Source organism: Mesocricetus auratus, unplaced genomic scaffold, assembly GCF_017639785.1.
Source record: "Mesocricetus auratus isolate SY011 unplaced genomic scaffold, BCM_Maur_2.0 Super-Scaffold_6730, whole genome shotgun sequence".
In the NCBI taxonomy this organism is placed as follows: Eukaryota; Metazoa; Chordata; class Mammalia; order Rodentia; family Cricetidae; genus Mesocricetus; species Mesocricetus auratus.
This window is the reverse complement of record NW_024429184.1, coordinates 78,568,101-78,585,742: the sequence shown is the minus strand read 5'-3', so window position 1 is coordinate 78,585,742 and position 17,642 is coordinate 78,568,101. Positions and strand designations below refer to the sequence as shown.

The following is a 17,642-nucleotide window of genomic DNA, read 5'->3' as shown; positions in this document are numbered from 1 at the left end:
GGCAAAGAGCTGGGCACAGAAAGTGGGGGGAAGTAAAGAAATAGAAAGAAAAAGCACTGTGTTGGGCTGAGGGACCAGAGAGGAGGAAAGTGGGACCGAGTTTTGGGATGGGGGACCCAGAAGACCTAGGGAACAAGGCCAGTGTGACACATCTGGACCTGAAGCCCTAGGAGGGGCCGAGGGCTCAGCAGGTCTCTGAGTGAGAGGCACAGGTCTAGGGAAGGGGTGGAGTTGGACCAGTGAGCCCGCCGGGTCCCAGAAGAGGCAGGTGGCACAATGATGCCCCAGAAGAAAAAGCGGAGGAAGAAAGACATCGACTTTCTGGCCCTGTACGAGGAGGAGCTACTGAACTACAACTCAGAGGATGACGAGGACGAGCTGGAGCACGAGTACTACAAGGCCAAGGGTGCGGGCTGCCTGCTGGGTTGTGGGATCTGTGTCTCCCTCTGCCGAGGGCTTTGCAGTGCCTGCCCGCTGCTTACCAAGTTATCTCCATGCTCCGTGAGTCTGGGGGTCGGGGAGCCCAGGGCCCCCCTGGCGCAGGAGATGAGGCGAACTGGTTGGCAGCGCTCCGGTGCAACAGAGTAGGACTGCGGTGGTGCTGGGACTGCCTCGCATTCTCAGCTAGCTGCACTCATCTTTTGTAATTGAAAAACAAATTAGACTGAGGGCCAGTATGCACATGGTACAGGACACAGAAGTGCTAAGAAGAGAACTTGTGATTGTGAGTGTGGAACCGCTAATTTAGACCAGGGTGGGAGATTTTACAGCCCCCACAGAGCTCTCCGTACCTCTGTCGCACCCCCACAAGCTGATCTTTCCTGTTCTTTAATTTGGTATAAGTGGAGTCATACAGTAGACACTCTTTTGGGTGCCAGGGTCTCACTCTGTAGCTTAGTTCGTCTTGCTACTTACTATGGAGCCTAGGTTAGTCTTCAACTCTCAGAGGTCCGCATGCTTCAGTTGCCTGGTGCTGGGATTACCTGGGTGAGCTACACACTTTGCTGTGTGTTTTGTTGTGTCTATCTTCTTTCTCACTGAGCATCCCACCTGAGAGGTTTGTGTGTGATGAGGCACAATGTGAGAGGTGACCCATGCTTGGTCCTTTCTAGTCACAAGTACGATTGCATCTTATAAATACATCACCGGTGTTCGACCATTCTCCTGTTGATGAACAGCTGGATTCTCCTGTGTTCATTTTTGTACTATTGTGAACAAAGCTGCTACAGGTCTTGGACACACGCATGCACACGCGCGTGCGTGCACACACACACACACACACACATTCTCCTGGATTTGTAATTGGAAGTTGAAGAGCTAGGTTATAGGGTGAACTTATGTTCACATATTGGTGTGTATAGCCTCTCATGCACCCCCATTTTGTAAGAGTGGGACAGAAGCTTCACAGTCTGCAGATGCTTGGTATTTCCAGTCCTCTTTATTCCAGCCATTCTGGTGGGCATATGGTGGCATCTTCCTGGGATTTTCATTTCGCTGATGAATGACGGTGCCCAACATGTTTATTTATGTATCTCCTGTTTTGGTGGCCATTTGGGTATCTTTAATGACATATTAAGCCATTTTTTTCACTTTTCAGTGTTACTAAAATTTCCTATACTAAAGTACTTCTATTTTAAATGCCCTGTTCGATTAGTATTATACCCATGTGACAAGCCAACATAAAAAAATTTACTTTAGCTCCTTGCATTGCTCCCAGTTCCAAGCAGCCATTCTTTTGCCTCCTGTTACAGTAGATCATACTTGCTATTGATGGCTTCACATAAATAGCATTGTAAAGAATAAGTGTTTCCTGTCTGTATGATGTGCTACGTAGTGTGTGCCAGTAGCTCGTTGCTTTTCGTGCTGAGGGGCAACCCAGGGTGTGGATATACCATGGTTTGTTTGCCCATTCACCTGCAGACGGACGTTTAGGTAGCTTCTCATCGAGGTCTACTAAGAACAAGCTATTATGAGCATTGTGTTCATGGCTTTGTATGCATCTGTTTTTGACTCTCTGGGGGTCAAAACCTAAAATTGGAAGTGTTAGACCTTATGGTAAATGCTTGTCTATCTTTAAAAGAAACTGTGTATTAAAAGTTTGCAGTCCCTGTATTATTCATACTTTCTGGGCATGAGTCCTTTGTTGGATGTATTCCAAATGCCACATCGTCATTCGTGACTCACTCTGTCATTTTCCTGATGGCCTTAACTGTAATTAAGTTCAGATGAGCAACTTTTATATGGTGAGTGTCTGACTTCAGGAGTAGCTATGTACTCCTGAGTGAGTTAGTGAGTCAGCCCCCCCATCCCTGTCCTGGAGCCCAGATCTTCCTCTTCTCTAAATTAAGCTAATGATGTGGCCCTGGCATTTCCATCGGGGAGGCCATTCTCCCATGTCTGCTTGACTCAGAGATGCCCTGTGTGCTCACAAGTGATGCGGGCATTACCCGAGGCTGATGTCCTATGTGCGCATGGGTGATAGTCACACAGACAGTACCCGAGGCTGATGTCCTATGTGCACATGGGTGATAGTCACACAGGCAGTACCCGAGGCTGATGTCCTACGAGCACACATGTGGTGCAGGCAGTACCCGAGGCTGTTGTCCTATGTGCACACAGGTGATCGTCACACAGGCAGTACCCGAGGCTGCTGCTGAGCAGGGTACCATGATGTGCAGGCTGTGATGACTCAAACCTTGTCACGAGTCTCATGAGAGGCAGAGTCCACATGCATGAGCTACCTTCTTTCCCTACTTTCTTTGAGCTTTGTCAGCACCAGCGACATCCAGTGTTCCTCTCAGCCTCAGACACTGCAGATTCCATTCTTTCCAGGCAAAGAAGAGTCACATTAGAATCAGAGGTACTGGTGAAGGGTTTCGGAATTAGCCTCACACCGTGTCCATGACGCTTGGATAAAGGAACAGGTGTTAGCTCTTGGATGAGATGGGCTTTTTCCCTGTGAACAATAGCTTCGAAAGAGAAAGGCTATTTACTATCTTCTGTGTGCCAGGGCCTCTACATCTTCAATTCCCAAAACAGTTCTGCAAAGCAGATATTGCTGTCCAGTGTTATAGGCAGATAGGAACTTGTAAAGAGCCATTCTGGTTCTAAGCGATTACCCCTAAATCTCTGTGGCACTGATACCCAACACTTTGCCCCAGCACACAGAGGCTTATGGGTTTGCAGTAGGATGAATAACAACTGGAACACACCTTCTACAGGCCCAGGATTCTCAGAGGGATTCTTACTCTTCACCCTCTACCCCTCAACTTTGCTACTTTGTACATGGGACAAAATCTGGTGGAACGGCTGGCTGCAGATGGATAGTTTTGGATAAGGAATGTTTAACTCCCCAAATGGCAAGACAATCCACAAGACCCCCCTCAAGAGAGCTCAAATATACTCTGCAGTGGGGACCTGTTCTGAGAAGGCCTGAAGTAGGAATGGGAATAGGTTCGCAGAAATAACCAAGTGTGAAAACATGCATGAAGCCCTTAGCTCAGGGCTGTGCAGTAAGTCGTCAGTCATCGTTGGTTATGACACAGTATCAAGCACTGGTGTCTGTACATTTCCATAATGTGGTGGACAGCTGGCACACGCCCTGAAGATTTCAAATATCCTTCCCACATTTGGCCAGCTCTCTGCATTGCAAATTCCTCCTTCCTAACACTGTCATTTGGTCAGCCCCCCACCCCCACACTCGACGCACACATGTGTGGTCGGTTCCCTGAATCAGAGGTTCCAGCCCACATCAGAAGGGAGTCTCTTCATAAAACAGAATGGGGACACACATTCATTTGGAATAGCAGCTGGATAGGTTGGTGTGTGGCTGTTCCCACGTCTTAGCCGAGGTGATGTGGCTCTGGAGGTGGTTGGCTGCGACCAGGCTGGGTCTGTGTTAGCTTTCTGGTAACTGATTCCAAAAATGGATTCAAGACACATTCCTACAGTTTTGCTAACACTCCTGGCCATTCAGTGCCCCACTCATCCTGCTCAGTCCCCCTGGTTATAGCAGATCCTGGTAGTCTTGAAGTTAGAGTTTCTGCTGCTGTGAAGAGACACCATGACCACAGTAACTCTTGTAAAGGAACACCTTTAATCGGGGCTGGCTTACAGTTCAGAGGTTCAGGCCACTATCATCATGGCAGGAAGCAACATACGGCGGGTGCTAGAGAAGGATCTGAAAGTTCTACATATAGATTGGCAGGCAGCAGGAAGAGAGAGACACTGGACCTGGCTTCAGCTCCTGAAACCTTAAAGCCCACCCCCAATGACACACTTCCTCTGAAAAGGCCACACCTACACCAACAAGGCCGCATGTCCTGATCCTTTCAAATAATGCCACCCCCGTTCTCATTCAAACCACCACACTGCCATTTCTAAGAATCTAAATAGATTCTCTCTCAGCAAGTGCGCAGGTGCTGATACCCTGGCCAGGAATGGTGCTGGCAACAAGCCATGCTAGCTTCAAGCACACCATGAGAGGGAACTCAGTGACATGAGTTCATGAACTCAAAGACATAGCCATTGGGGGAAACTGCATACTCAGCCCTTAGGTGGCTTACCCATGCAGAATGAAGCTGGCCTTGATGCCAAGCAGTGTCTGGCATTGACAGTGAGTTTTTGGTCTTGCAGCAGGAGTTCATGTGGATTTGACCTTGGTTTAGGATTGTGAGATTTGGATTTTCCATTCCTTTCTGAGCCTGCCATCTGTTTTTTTTTCCTCCTCCAGTGTATGAGGTGGTCACTGCCACAGGGGATGTTCGTGGTGCAGGGACAGATGCCAATGTGTTCATCACAATTTTTGGAGAGAATGGGCTCTCTCCCAAGCTGCATCTCACCAGCAAGTGAGTACTACTTTGGCTTGTTGGGCTTCCAGGACATTAGTTTGGTTGGTCAAGTTCTAGAACCTAGTGGTGACCTTTGCCTTTGTAGAGATGGACAATCAGGCCACGGACATGTTGAATGATAAGAATTCTCTGTCAACAATCCAAGCACCATCTTGAGGATTGCACAGTGCTTTCCTTCTAATTCTCCTTTTTCTCATTCTAAATTTTATAGACAGTAATGTCTAGTTTAGATATCCCAAGGACTCACATGTATCCCTTGATACTGGAGAATAAACAATCAGGACCAAGAACCCTGGGTCTAGGACCAGCTTTACTGTCCTGTTCCATGTAACTTTGCCAAAATCTCATGGTCTCCAAGGCCTTGATTTCCTTACCTACCATCCTAGAGCAGCTGAGATAATGAATGTCACAAAGATCATTTGTGATGATCTTCAGACACTTTGGGTCGAGGTCTCATGATGGCCAGCATCACAACTAAATCTGCCTGGAATCCATGTACTCTCAGTCACATGTCATGTGTATGTGTGTGTGTGCTCTGCATACGTCTGAGCCTTTCACTGTTCTATAACCCCTGAGGGCAGAGACTGCTGTCTACTCCTTCGTCTGCCCCCTTACTGCACACACACACACACACACACACACACACACACACACACACACACACACTTGCACGCACGCACGCACTCACGCAAGCACGCATGCACACAGGCACAGGCAGAGGCACAGGCATGCACATGCACATGCATGCAAACCCAGCAGACACAAGAACACACTGCATTATTACAGGATTTCAGAGTTGACTGGGGGTGTAAGGAGTGGTCTTGCTTATTGGCTTTCACTCAATCTGTGCTGTCTGGGCAGATTTGACTAGCTGGGTTTGGGCCCAGTATGCCCTCATCTTTCAGAGCAGCCCTGCTTCTGATTATCTGACTTACTGGGTTTCTGAGCAGGATTCTAACTGAGGAAAAGTTCTACAGCCATTTAAATCTACTGATCTGTTCCTCTTCATTCATAGGAAAACTGAGGCCGAGGGAGAAGCTCAGAGTTCTAGAGGTTTTTTTGTGGGAAATCTGGTCCTCCATTCACATTTGTGGTATAGACTACATGACTCTGTGACCCTGGAGTATGCAATAGACTCCCTTCTAGACCTACTGGTGCCACAGGTTGTGGTCTCTAAGGTGTATGGCCTGGCACCTTTCGGGGGCAAGAGGGGGTATGTATATAGAGAGGTGGAGCGGCCTTGCTAGGAGACTTGGGACACTGTGCTATGCAGAGTGACTAGTCTTGCCATGTGTAAGTACTGAATAAGAGCCACGGCACCCATGTAGCAATGTTGAGATGGGCATAACACCCTATTTTGTCCCTTTCTGCAGAACAGGGTACCTGCCTCCTTGTACTACTCACACTGCACGTGACTCTCGTGGAAGTCTTTTCCTCCTGTGATGTGGGCACGGTAAAGGGAATACATGAAATATTCATCCTTTTTGCCATGCATCCTCCCAGAGGAAGGAGATGCTACTAGCCCTGGGAAGGTGGCCAGCTGGCTTCTGCAGTTTCCAGCCCTTTAATTTTTTGTAGTGGGCTCTCACAACCTTTCTTCCTTTTATGTACCCAGAATTCCTTGCTTCCTCTCCCCCATCCTCCTGCTTGCCAGTACCAAACTTTCTTTCAGGGAGGCCCAGATCACTGATGTAACACCCTGAGAAGGGTTGTCACTGAGTCCCCACCACCCGGGAGCCTGGCTTTTAGCTTTCCCTCTCAACAGGATGAGAAAGGCTACCTGGTGGTGCAGGCCGGAAAGGTCTGGAAGGACATTACCTAGGCCTTCAGTGCCGAACTGAACTCGGGTAAGGGAGGAATACAAAAGATAGATTAGACCCAGAGAAACAGTTTGCAAGGGTGGAACAGTGGAGGCCCTGTGGGTGGAGCCAGCTGGGACAGCCAGTGGGAGCTGTGTTGTTGCATTGCCTGGAAGTCAATCAGTGGATGCTGAGTTGACAGTGGCAGCTGATGTCATCTACTAGTGAGCGCGATGGAGGAGAAGCAAGAGGCCAGAGTCTGACCACAGTGAGAAATCGAGGGGAAAGACTACAAAGAAAATGGTGTAGAAGTTCTGCCTGCGGCATGCCTGCAGCTCAAGCTTCGGAGGGGAATGTGGCTTTCTGAGGGTTTGGGATGCATCACATGGGTGGCAGCTGAGTCACTTCTGAGTCCCTGTGTAATGCAGGATGTGCTCCTCCTCCTTCATCTCCCCACTCGTCACTGTCTGCCAGGTCCTCTTCTCCATACTCAGGCCGGTTCTAAGCCCAACCCACTGAGGTGCCTGCAGCGTGGATCCTTGTATCACTCCCACATGCATGCAGGCACACACACTTTCACATGCACACATCCACACTTTTGTATGTAAGATTTGTCTGATAACTCTGGCCCTGAGGAAGGGTTCACACTGCCTAATGCAAACAGGTCAGTTATAGCTCCCTCTTTATTAAAATTTAACCTCCATCTTGGTCTTTCTCCCTTTTCATAGCCTCTGGATACATCTCTCATCTCTTGTCTCCCTTTTTCTGTCTCACTCTGATTTGAGCTCATTCCCGTGCCCTTTCCTGTGTCCTAGAACACAGAATTCCATGTGACTTAGCAGAATTCACCCCTTACCCAATATAACACAACTCCTATTTCAAGATCTTTGCTATCTGACTCCTAGGTAGCAATGACAATGACGTTCACTTACTTCCCACATGCGAACCCTCCAAATCTCCACCCCAGTGAGGCCCCTACAAAATGGTCCCAGGAGGCTATGAGTTTAAGATATGGTAAAAGGATGAGATTTCATGTATTTTATGGATGTTGTTTCCCCCCAAGAATTCACACCCCAGTGTGTGAGAGAGTGCCTGGCATTTTAGTTTGGAGGCTCTGCCTAGTTGGTGTCTAAAATGCCAGGCACAGGCTCCTGAGGCTCTCTCTGGGGGAAGTCCTTGCTGAGTGATGATATGTGCAGTGTCCTTTATTTTAGGATGGTGCAGGAGCAAAGGTGGGGCCCCTCCCACCAGGAAATGCAAGGAGCCTGCGATTCTGTTTCCTTTGGGATTTCCATCCCAACTCGGTCAGTTTTCTAAGGTGCTTGCATTCTGACTTTCTACAAATGGGCATATCAGATCCCATCCCAGAGTGGGTGGGGCTGGGGCTTGTTTGGGATAGTCCCAGTCTTTCCCTGAGAATGGACAGTCAGTGGAGTTTGTCTGCAGCCCTTTCTTCTCGGGAGATGGAGTTTTTCTGTATGCCAAGAAAGAGATGATCTTTATGGGTGAAGCTACGAGCATGGCATCTGGGAAGGAACCATCCCAGCCCCAACTACGTGGCCTTTAGATGGCCCAGAGTGTCCCGCTCCTGCTGATCAGATGGATCTTCCCCTGCTTCTTTGCTCCCCACTACAGTGACTGCAAAGCAGCACGGGCTGGTTTTTCAATAAGCACAATGGAGGGTGGCATGACTTAGGACTCCCCTTTGCTGAGGCAGCTCAGAACTTCCCTTCCAGAATCCTCCTCAGAGGCACCTTGGAAACCCAGCTGCCTTCCTTCACAGTCATTGGCTGAAGTGGCCTGGGGACACTTCCTTCCTTGTCCTCTGTTTCCTGTAGTCTGTTCTCCAGATTCCTCGAAACTTTAGATGACACCCACCATCCTCAGATCTTCAGAGACTGTCCCTGGCAGCCCATGGGCTGGGTTGAGTATCAGGAGGGGGTGAAGGGTCCTGGAGCATGGGGAATCACAAAGTAGTATGCATTCCTTTGGAAAATGTGAAGATTCATATAGACAAGAACAAATGAGACTTTACAGTCTTGTCCTCTAGATGTGACATTGTTTATTTGTATCAATTCTCCCACTCATTGCTTTTAAATGAAATGGCATCCTGTTTATACTGATTGTTCTGCTCGCAGATTCCATCTTAACATGTTTTTAAGCTTGTATTATAAACTTTGTGTTCTTTTTATTATGGGATTCCTAATAGCTACAAAGCATTCAATCATATAGCTTCCCAGGGTCTAGTCCTTGGGGCGTTTACTTAATGCAGAAATTCTTGTCGATTTATTTTAAAAATCTATTACTTTGTGTTATGTATTGAAAGAGAAAATACCATTTATTCACCTTTTTTGTTTCTCATTCACAAAATCTTAATGTGAAGAATTTATGCACATGTATTTTCCAAGTTATTTCACAGCTGCTGTGACAGAACTGGGGACTGGAGTGTCCTGTTATTCTCCACAGATACACCCCCATTCATCAGCAGACCTTCACAGTTCTCCAGATACACCCCCATCAGCAGACCTCCACAGTCCTCCATAGATACACCCCCCATCAGCAGACCTCCACAGTCCTTCATAGATACACCCCCCATCAGCAGACCTCCACAGCCCTCCATAGATACAGCCCCCCATCAGCAGACCTTCACATTCCTCCATAGATACACCCCCCATCAGCAGACCTCCACAGTCCTCCATAGATACACCCCCCATCAGCAGACCTCCACAGTCCTCCATAGATACACCCCCCATCAGCAGACCTTCACAGTCCTCCAGATACAACCCCCCATCAGCAGACCTCCACAATCCTCCAGATACACCCCCATCAGCAGACCTCCACATTCCTCCAGATACAACCCCCATCAGCAGACTTTCACAGTCCTCCAGATACAACCCCATCAGCAGACCTCCACAGTCCTCCATAGATACACCCCCATTCATCAGCAGACCTCCACAATCCTCCAGATACACCCCCATCAGCAGACCTCCACAGTCCTCCACAGATACAGCCCCACATCAGCAGACCTTCACAGTCCTCCACAGATACACCCCCATCAGCAGACCTCCACAGTCCTCCATAGATACAGCCCCACATCAGCAGACCTCCACAGTCCTCCAGATACACCCCCATTCATCAGCAGACCTCCACAGTCCTCCACAGATACACCCCACATCAGCAGACCTTCACAGTCCTCCACAGATACAGCCCCACATCAGCAGACTTCCACAGTCCTCCAGATACAGCCCCATCAGCAGACCTCCACAGTCCTCCAGATACACCCCACATCAGCAGACCTCCACAGTCCTCCACAGATACAGCCCCACATCAGCAGACCTCCACAGTCCTCCAGATACAGCCCCACATCAGCAGACCTCCACAGTCCTCCAGATACAGCCCCACATCAGCAGACCTCCATAGGCCTGGTTTGGTTTGATTCCATTTTCAACACTGGATCCAGGAACTTTATTTTCCCAGGAAGAGGGACAACTCATTCTTTGAAAGAAACACTTTGTCTGCATCACTTAAAATGGCATTGCTTGGTCCCTCTCCTCCTCCCTGTACAACACCCACCTGAGCTCAGACATGTGCCACCAGCATGGGGCTCTCCATTTCCTTACAGCTTCTGTGCCCTGAAGAACCTGGAAGGCCCTCTGTGCCTGACCTTCAGCCTGGAGAGAAAGCTTTACCCCTTTATTTTGAAGAACGCAGACAGCCAGTAATAATTATAAGCTTGGGTTGTTTAACTTGCCACGGCTGTAACAAATACCTACAATAAGCCAACAAAAAGGAAAAAGGGTTATTTTTCTCTGAAGGTTTGGAGGTTTTGGTTCATGATCAGTTGACTGCATTGCTTTTGGGGACATGACAATTCAGCACCACTTGTGGAGGGAGCTGTTCAACTTATACAACCAGGAAGTGAGCAGAGAAAGAGGAGTCCCCAAGGGCATATCCTCTTCAAGGGCATATCCTCAGTGACCCGACTTCCCTCCACTGGGCTCTACTTTCTTATTGCACAGTACTGGGAATCAAACCCAGGGCCGCATGCATGCCTGGAAACTGCACTCTATCACTGAGCTAAACTCCCAACTCCAGGCCCTTAAAGGTTTCCAAATAGCAACTGGGCATGTGTAGGGTGTGTGAGGCTTACAAGGGCTTTGAGAACACAATAAGGTATAAAGCATAGCATAGGCAAATGTCTTCTGTGCCTTTCTTTTCTGCTGGGCATATGATGGTCCCATGAGCCTGGGATGAGAGCATGGTCTCTCAAACCAGAGGGCCCAGCTATGAGGCAGAAAGAACTGCTCGGAGGTCTGGGCTCTCCCGGCTGAGTCCTTGACCCACATGGGGTTGAAAGAGATGTCAACATGAGACCTAGGTGTCCACGTTAGAAGATCCCTGGGCAAGGTACGTTGAGCCTCCCTGTGTCAGCTACTTGAATTTGGGGCAGGCAGAAGCTGGACTGGCCTAGGTGCTACACTGCCTCACACCTCGGGGGTACCTCCTCTGACTGCAGTTTCCAGATGTCAGTCATGATTCCCTTACTGTTCCTGCCTCCACAGTTGCTGGACTGGGGTGGGGGATAGGTTTCCCCTGTCTCTTTGGAATGGCCGGACCACAGGTTGCTACCCAAGGTCTGCATCTACTTGGGGCCGCCATTGCAGTTCTTCTCACGGAAAGGAGCAGGCGAGGGTGGGCTGCATGAGGACCTGCAGACAAGAGGCCCCAAGCATCCATCACACCCTCCTTCTCCTCTACCCCAAGAGGCCCTGGTTCTTCTACCAGCTAGAGGTTTGCATGGCCACACGATAGCACTGGTATCACCTGCTATGTGTTAGTGACTCATAGTAATAACCAAAGGGATGCTTGGATGTGAGCCTAAGAGTGGTGCCTGCCTGCCCTTCCCCTCCCCCTCTCAGACCATGTCAGAGAGCGAGAACTCAGAATGGTTGCTAACTGCATGCAGCTCTTACCGTGAGTGGGATGAGGAGGGAGAAGATGATACCAACCTTCCGCCCTGCTCCCGGGTCCATGAGACACATTATGAGTGGGACTAACTGCATGTGTTCACTGCAGGAGTGAATCTGCTTTTGAGAAAGCCAATGTTGATGTATTCCGGGTGCGAACCAATAATGTGGGCCTCATCTACAAAATCAGGTGAGTGTTTGCCTGTGGTCACAGTGGTGGTGATGATCAAGACTGACTGAGTGGCATTTGAGGAATTACTAAAAACCAGAATTGTGTCCCATTTATCCTTTGCCTCCCCACTCATCCTGAGTCACAGAGCCCCAAACTGCCCCATTAGAGACTTGTTTTCACTGGACACAATTGCATACAAGTCCCCACACACTTGAGACACAAGCTCATACACACAATGAAGTATGCTAACTGGGAGCAAATCTCTAGGTCCAAGTCCAAGGTCTTGCTCTGATGATTTTAGCTGTAGGATTTCAGGACTTTGCTTCCTCCTCTCCAATAATGACTCTTTATCTACTCAGTGCTGGGACTCACTGGTTCGGTGCCCAGAAAAATCACTAAGCCTCATCGAGGGTTGTGCTGCAAGAAGCCTTTGGACGGAGAACTACCCAGAGTTCTCACTGGGGGAGTTTCTGTGAACTGTATGAAAAGGCTCAAATGCATCATCAGTTTGGTCCTGACTTTTCTTTCTCCCACTAGAAGATTTGGGACCACAGAGTCCCTTTGCTCGGATTGAAAGGGGATACAAGAGCCACAGGCGCTGGTTGTATGCACAGAAGGGGATGTAAGCAGGGAGGGGGCTCTTTCAGGGAGGTGAGGATGGGAAACTGGTATGTGGGAAACGGTCTTTGACCAAAGTCTTGCTTGGTGCCACACTCTGTGTCAGGCAGAGGCATGTGACCCCGTAGAGGACAGGCTCAATGTATCAGCTGGTCATCTGTTTGTCAGGGTCATGGGTTCTTGCGATAAAGCTTTGAACTGATGGGCTGGGATGAGATGTTCCGTGTACTATGAGGTCACTCAATGGCCACTCTCTAGGAGAAATTAGAAGGAGCTGGGAGCTGAAGGAAGTGTGAGGATTTGGGGCATGGATTAGGAAGAATCCGTGTCTGTCACCCAGCACAGAAGGCACGTGACTGTTGTACACTAAAATACAGCTGAGCCATGCCGAGTGTGTTGTGTGGATAAAACAGACACCAGGGTATATTTTTAAGACTTAACAGAAGAAAAAGAATGTACAACATATTGTTAAATTTTAAATGGTTATGTGCTAAAATGGTATGTGAGAGATACAGTATATTATTAAAATCCATTCTATTAGCTTCTTTGTATCTTCAAAATCAAGGCCACTAGAACAATCTAGAATTGTTTGTTTGGCTCACATGAACTTTTCATGGGACAGTCTTGTTTTAGATGGGGGCCCTTGGATGATGACACTAAGGAGGGTGCCTGGGGTGAGTCATTAAGAGAGGGACTTGAGCAACTCAGAGTGATGGAAAGGGACAGTTTACCCCAGGGGCTGTGTCCTGCCAAGGCCAAAGGTCTAGGTGGCTTCTGCTCTCTCCTTATCCTTCGAGCCTTCCTTTAGTGAGGACTGATTGATTGACTTTTCTGTCTTGACTCTGATAGGCTTCCAGAGGTGATGAGTATACAACTCAGGTTAGAGCAGGAAGGTGTGGTGCTGTCAGAGGCTAAGCTTAGGAAACAGCACCGGACCTGCCAGGCACAGACCAAGGGGTTCCAAACAAGAGCCCCAGGGACTTGTATTTTCCCATGGAGGAAAATATTTCCCTGTGGCAGTGTGATAATACGACAGTCATTATTATGCACATCTACCTTGCAAATCATCCCCATTAATTGATGAGGAAATTTAAACCCAAAGGAAGCAAATGACTGGACCTCTCTCTAGAGGAATCATGGGGTGCCCTCCTATGGAAGGGACAACACCCTGGTTCTGCCAGTGAGGTGTGGTGTTGGCTTCTGGCCCAGGATCGAGCATGACAACACAGGCTTGAACGCCAGCTGGTACCTGGACCGAGTGATAGTGACCGACATGAAGAGGCCCCATCTCCGATACTACTTCAACTGCAACAACTGGCTGAGCAAAGTGGAAGGTGACCGCCAGTGGTGCCGTGACCTCCTAGCCAGCTTCGACCCCATGGACATGCCTCGAGGTCAGTAGCTAGTTTGCTGGTGCCTGGCTCCTGGCTGTGCTATGCAGTCATCGGTACGCACGCTCGCGCACACGCGCGCGCGCGCGCGCACACACACACACACACACACACCATACTTTTCTCTTGACTTAGGCCAAGTGAAATCCCATCTGCGCTGCTAGTATTTGTCTATTGAAGGGGAAAGGGACTTTGGGATTTGTTCTTCTCTCTATCCCCAAGGGGAGCCTGCTGCGAGTTCTGACTGATACTCAACTGAACCTTCTTGTCTTCAGGGAAGGCAGGCATTCTAGGATGTCCTGAGCACCCTCAGATCATTCATCAGGCAGCCATGGAAAGGGAAGGCAGGATGGAGCTGGTCCTGGAAGAGTCCTCTAATCAGGATCTAAGTATCAAGTATGGGGCACAGGAGAGCTTTCCCCGTGGGAGACAGCAGAGGGCAGCAGAGGACCCACGGCAGGATCTCAGAAGGCCTTTCCCTCTGGAGCAACCGTTTAAATGCACTTCCTGGGCCCAACATGTTAAGAGAGACAGCCTTGTTAGTTAAACTGCTTTCTCCTTTGCTGGAGCCCCGTGGGTAGAAAAAGGACATCAGGAAAGGCAGAGGCAAGAGGTCATGAAGGAAGTAGGTAGACACTGACCAACCTCACAACAGGTTGAGAAATGCCCCATAGGGCTCCTTAAGAAAGGCAGCCCAGCCCACCCCCAAAACATGTCCACTGCTTCCCTGAACCTGGCTGTCAGGCTTTGGGGACTCACAGCAGGGGCTCAGTTAGGCAGATGGTTCCCCAATCCACCTGAGGGTTCCCCAACCCTAGTCAGTCACTTTCCACCTGCAAGGGCTTTGCCTTCTTCAGTCACCATCAGTCTTCATGCTTCCTTATTCACCTTTCAGCAGCCTTGTGAGCTTGTCTGAAACACAAAGGCCGAGCTCTTCCGTAAACACCGCTCTCTCTGGCTATAAATAGCAGCCACACACCAGTATGCAGTAATGCCACCATGCCTCCTCAGATAACCCCAGTATATGAATACTGGCATCTACCACTGACTCTCTCCCGAAAGCAGAGAAAGGGAAGCAGGGTGTCAACCATAACCGTCTTTAAGTCCTGGCTTAACTGGTCCCTTATGGCTGAGGATGAGGGAGAGGTGAAGAAGGTGTTAATTATGCTGGGGTTCATCCAATGCCAGATGAGTATCGCTGAAAGGGCTTGGAATGGAATGGGGGGTCCGCTTATCCTCCTCAGCTGAATTGCCTCCTGCTTGTATGTTGGGCAGGGCATGATCAAGGGCAAATTAGTCTGGCTCTGAGCACTCTATGGCGTCGTGGGAGTCAGCTGTTCCAACCTGCTACTGTCCTCGGTGGCCCTCCCCCACCTTTACGCCAGCCCTGCTTGAGTGGCAGGAGTTCTCAGCCTCCCAGAGTGACCCCCACCACGGCAAAGCAGCACCGAAGATTAGAAAGCTATTTTGGAAACTGGACCGCACACATTCTCTGAGTCTTGTGCTTGTCCTGCTCCAGGCCCTGCTTGGCCGGCTGTATCTGGTCCATACAGACCTTCAGTGAAGGGTTCTCCTGGTTGGAATTCAGTCTTAGAGAAAGGGAGGGCGGGTTTCTCCAGGTCAGGGTGAACACTTCTTTGACTCCATCATCTTATTTCTCTCTCTCTTTTTAAATTCTAGTGCAACGTGTATTAAATAAAACGACGATTTCAACCCTTTTAAGGTTATATATAGTTCAGTGTCAGTAAGCATACTCTAGGTGTTTTATAAACAGCTTATCATCTATCTCTAGAACCTTCTCTCGTCCCAAACTGAGACCCTGTCCTTATTAAACTCTAGCATGCATCTCCTCTCCTCCAAAGCCCCGTCACCTCAGGTCTTTTTTCTGTTTCTCTGAATTCGACGACTCTAATTTTCCATAGCTTGTGAATCCAGCTCACAAAACTACCTCCCAGGGTTCAGGTCAGAGGCTACAGCTTAGCGAAGGGAACTTAGAAAATTTCTTCTCTGAGGGGTACGGAATGAACTCCCACTCGTGTTGTCAAGTTGTGTTCTTAATTCCTCAACTCTAATTCTCTTGTCCGCATTGTCTATAATAATTTTCTAGTTCTAATTCTTTAGTTCAAATTCTGTAGTTCTAAATCTTTAGTTCTAACTCTCTGTTTCATTTCTCTGTTCCAATTCTCTCTGCTTCTCTCTTCATCTAGCTTAAAAACACTTTTCTACGGGAGGCTTGAAGCAATAATTTAAAAAAATCACAAGAGTACATCTCATTGGTCAGAAACATATTCCTTTGGGTGAGCAATAAGGGCAGAGCTCTTTACCATGGCAACACAAACTTTCAAGGTTTCTGGAGTAAGCCTGTGATCAGAGGGTGGGGCACAGCCAGACAAGCTGTGAGACACAGGTCTTTTATCAGTCAGACTTGGCAAGCAAGGGATAGGTATGATTTGTATTAATTACCTTGGTTAGCCACCTGTGACTCTGCCCTTGTGCATAACTGTAAAGTTTTAAATTTATGATCTATTTACCAAGACTTTCAGTCTAGTTTGAACTTGCTCTGAGGTAAAAGTGAGCTAATTGTGTTCAGTTTTGTCTTAGACTGTGAAGAGATTGTTATTTTCTGGTGTTAGTCTGAGTAAAAGGAACAAAGCAATCTTTAAGTGTCTTACAGCCTCGTGGAACAATAGGTCAAGTTATGAGGCATTTTCTATATATGAAAATTATACAGCTTAATGGGAAGTCTTCTTCCTGGCCATTCACAGATAAACATACAAGTAGTGGGAATACACACAAAGCTATTCTCAGGGAAGAAATGAAGTGACACATGAAAGAAATTGCAGATACAAGTGACTGGTTTTCAGAGTCAATGGTCTGTAAGCCTTGCTAGACAGGGTTGTCTTTATCAGAGAGTTACTTGTTTGGTGAGTCAACACCTGAATTACCAGTTGCCATATGTTGTATACTTCCACAGCCGCCTGCATGTAATAACCTCACGCAAATAGAATTATGCAATGGTTATCCTTTCATACCTGGCTTATTTCACTTAGCACAATGCCCTCAAGCTTCATCCACCCAGTAGCATGTGTCAGAACCTAATTTCTTTTTAAGGTAACTAATACTTAGTTGAATACATACTTCTTCACTCATCTCTATCATCATATGTGATATATATGCATATATATGCAAATACATGTAGATTTGGGTGGCTAGTACCTTTCGGTCCTTATTAATAAGACTTCCCGGAACATGAGTGTACAGAGCTGCTTTCGCTCTGCTGGATGCATACCTGGGGGAAGGTTAGCATTAGGGTTAGGTTATGTTGTGAGTCTGTACTAAACTTTGAAGAATCCCCATGCTGTTTTGAATGGTGGTGGCAATATTTCTCCATCCTCTCCTACAGTGTTGAGAGCTCCAATTTCTCTACGTCATGACCAATGCTTATCATTTTGATAATACCATCCAGTAGACACAAATTTGTATCTCTTTGTGGTTCTGATTTGCATTTACATAATATTGATGATTTTTTAATATGTTCTTCCTGGTCATTGGAGAACTATCCACTTAAATCGTTTGCACATGTTTTTAGCTATCAGGTTGTTTGGTTTTTTTTCTTGTTGGGTTGTAGGAGTTCTTTATTTTTCTAAATATTAATCTTTTATCAGATACAAGATTTATAAATATTTTCCTCCCATCCATCCAGTTGCCTTTCACTCTTGATAACTGACTGTGTATTCACAGGTTGTTTCTGTCCCTTTCCTATTGGTAAATAAATTTTTATTCTCAAGTCAGTACACTTACAGTAAGCTTTGAAATCAGAAATTGTGAGGCCTGCACTTTTATTC

General features: G+C 47.8%; 1 protein-coding gene across 1 annotated transcript in view; it reads left to right on the top strand.

Moving 5' to 3' along the window:
* The window catches only part of Loxhd1 (lipoxygenase homology PLAT domains 1), a 143,220-nt gene continuing 125,578 nt past the window's right edge, over positions 1 to 17,642 (top strand). Inside the window, exons 1-4 of the mRNA XM_040741564.1 lie at positions 1 to 406; positions 4,733 to 4,847; positions 11,726 to 11,806; positions 13,616 to 13,800. Of these exons, the coding sequence (XP_040597498.1) occupies positions 277 to 406; positions 4,733 to 4,847; positions 11,726 to 11,806; positions 13,616 to 13,800 (511 nt within the window). The 5' untranslated portion in view covers positions 1 to 276. The remainder of the gene's footprint in view (positions 407 to 4,732; positions 4,848 to 11,725; positions 11,807 to 13,615; positions 13,801 to 17,642) is intronic.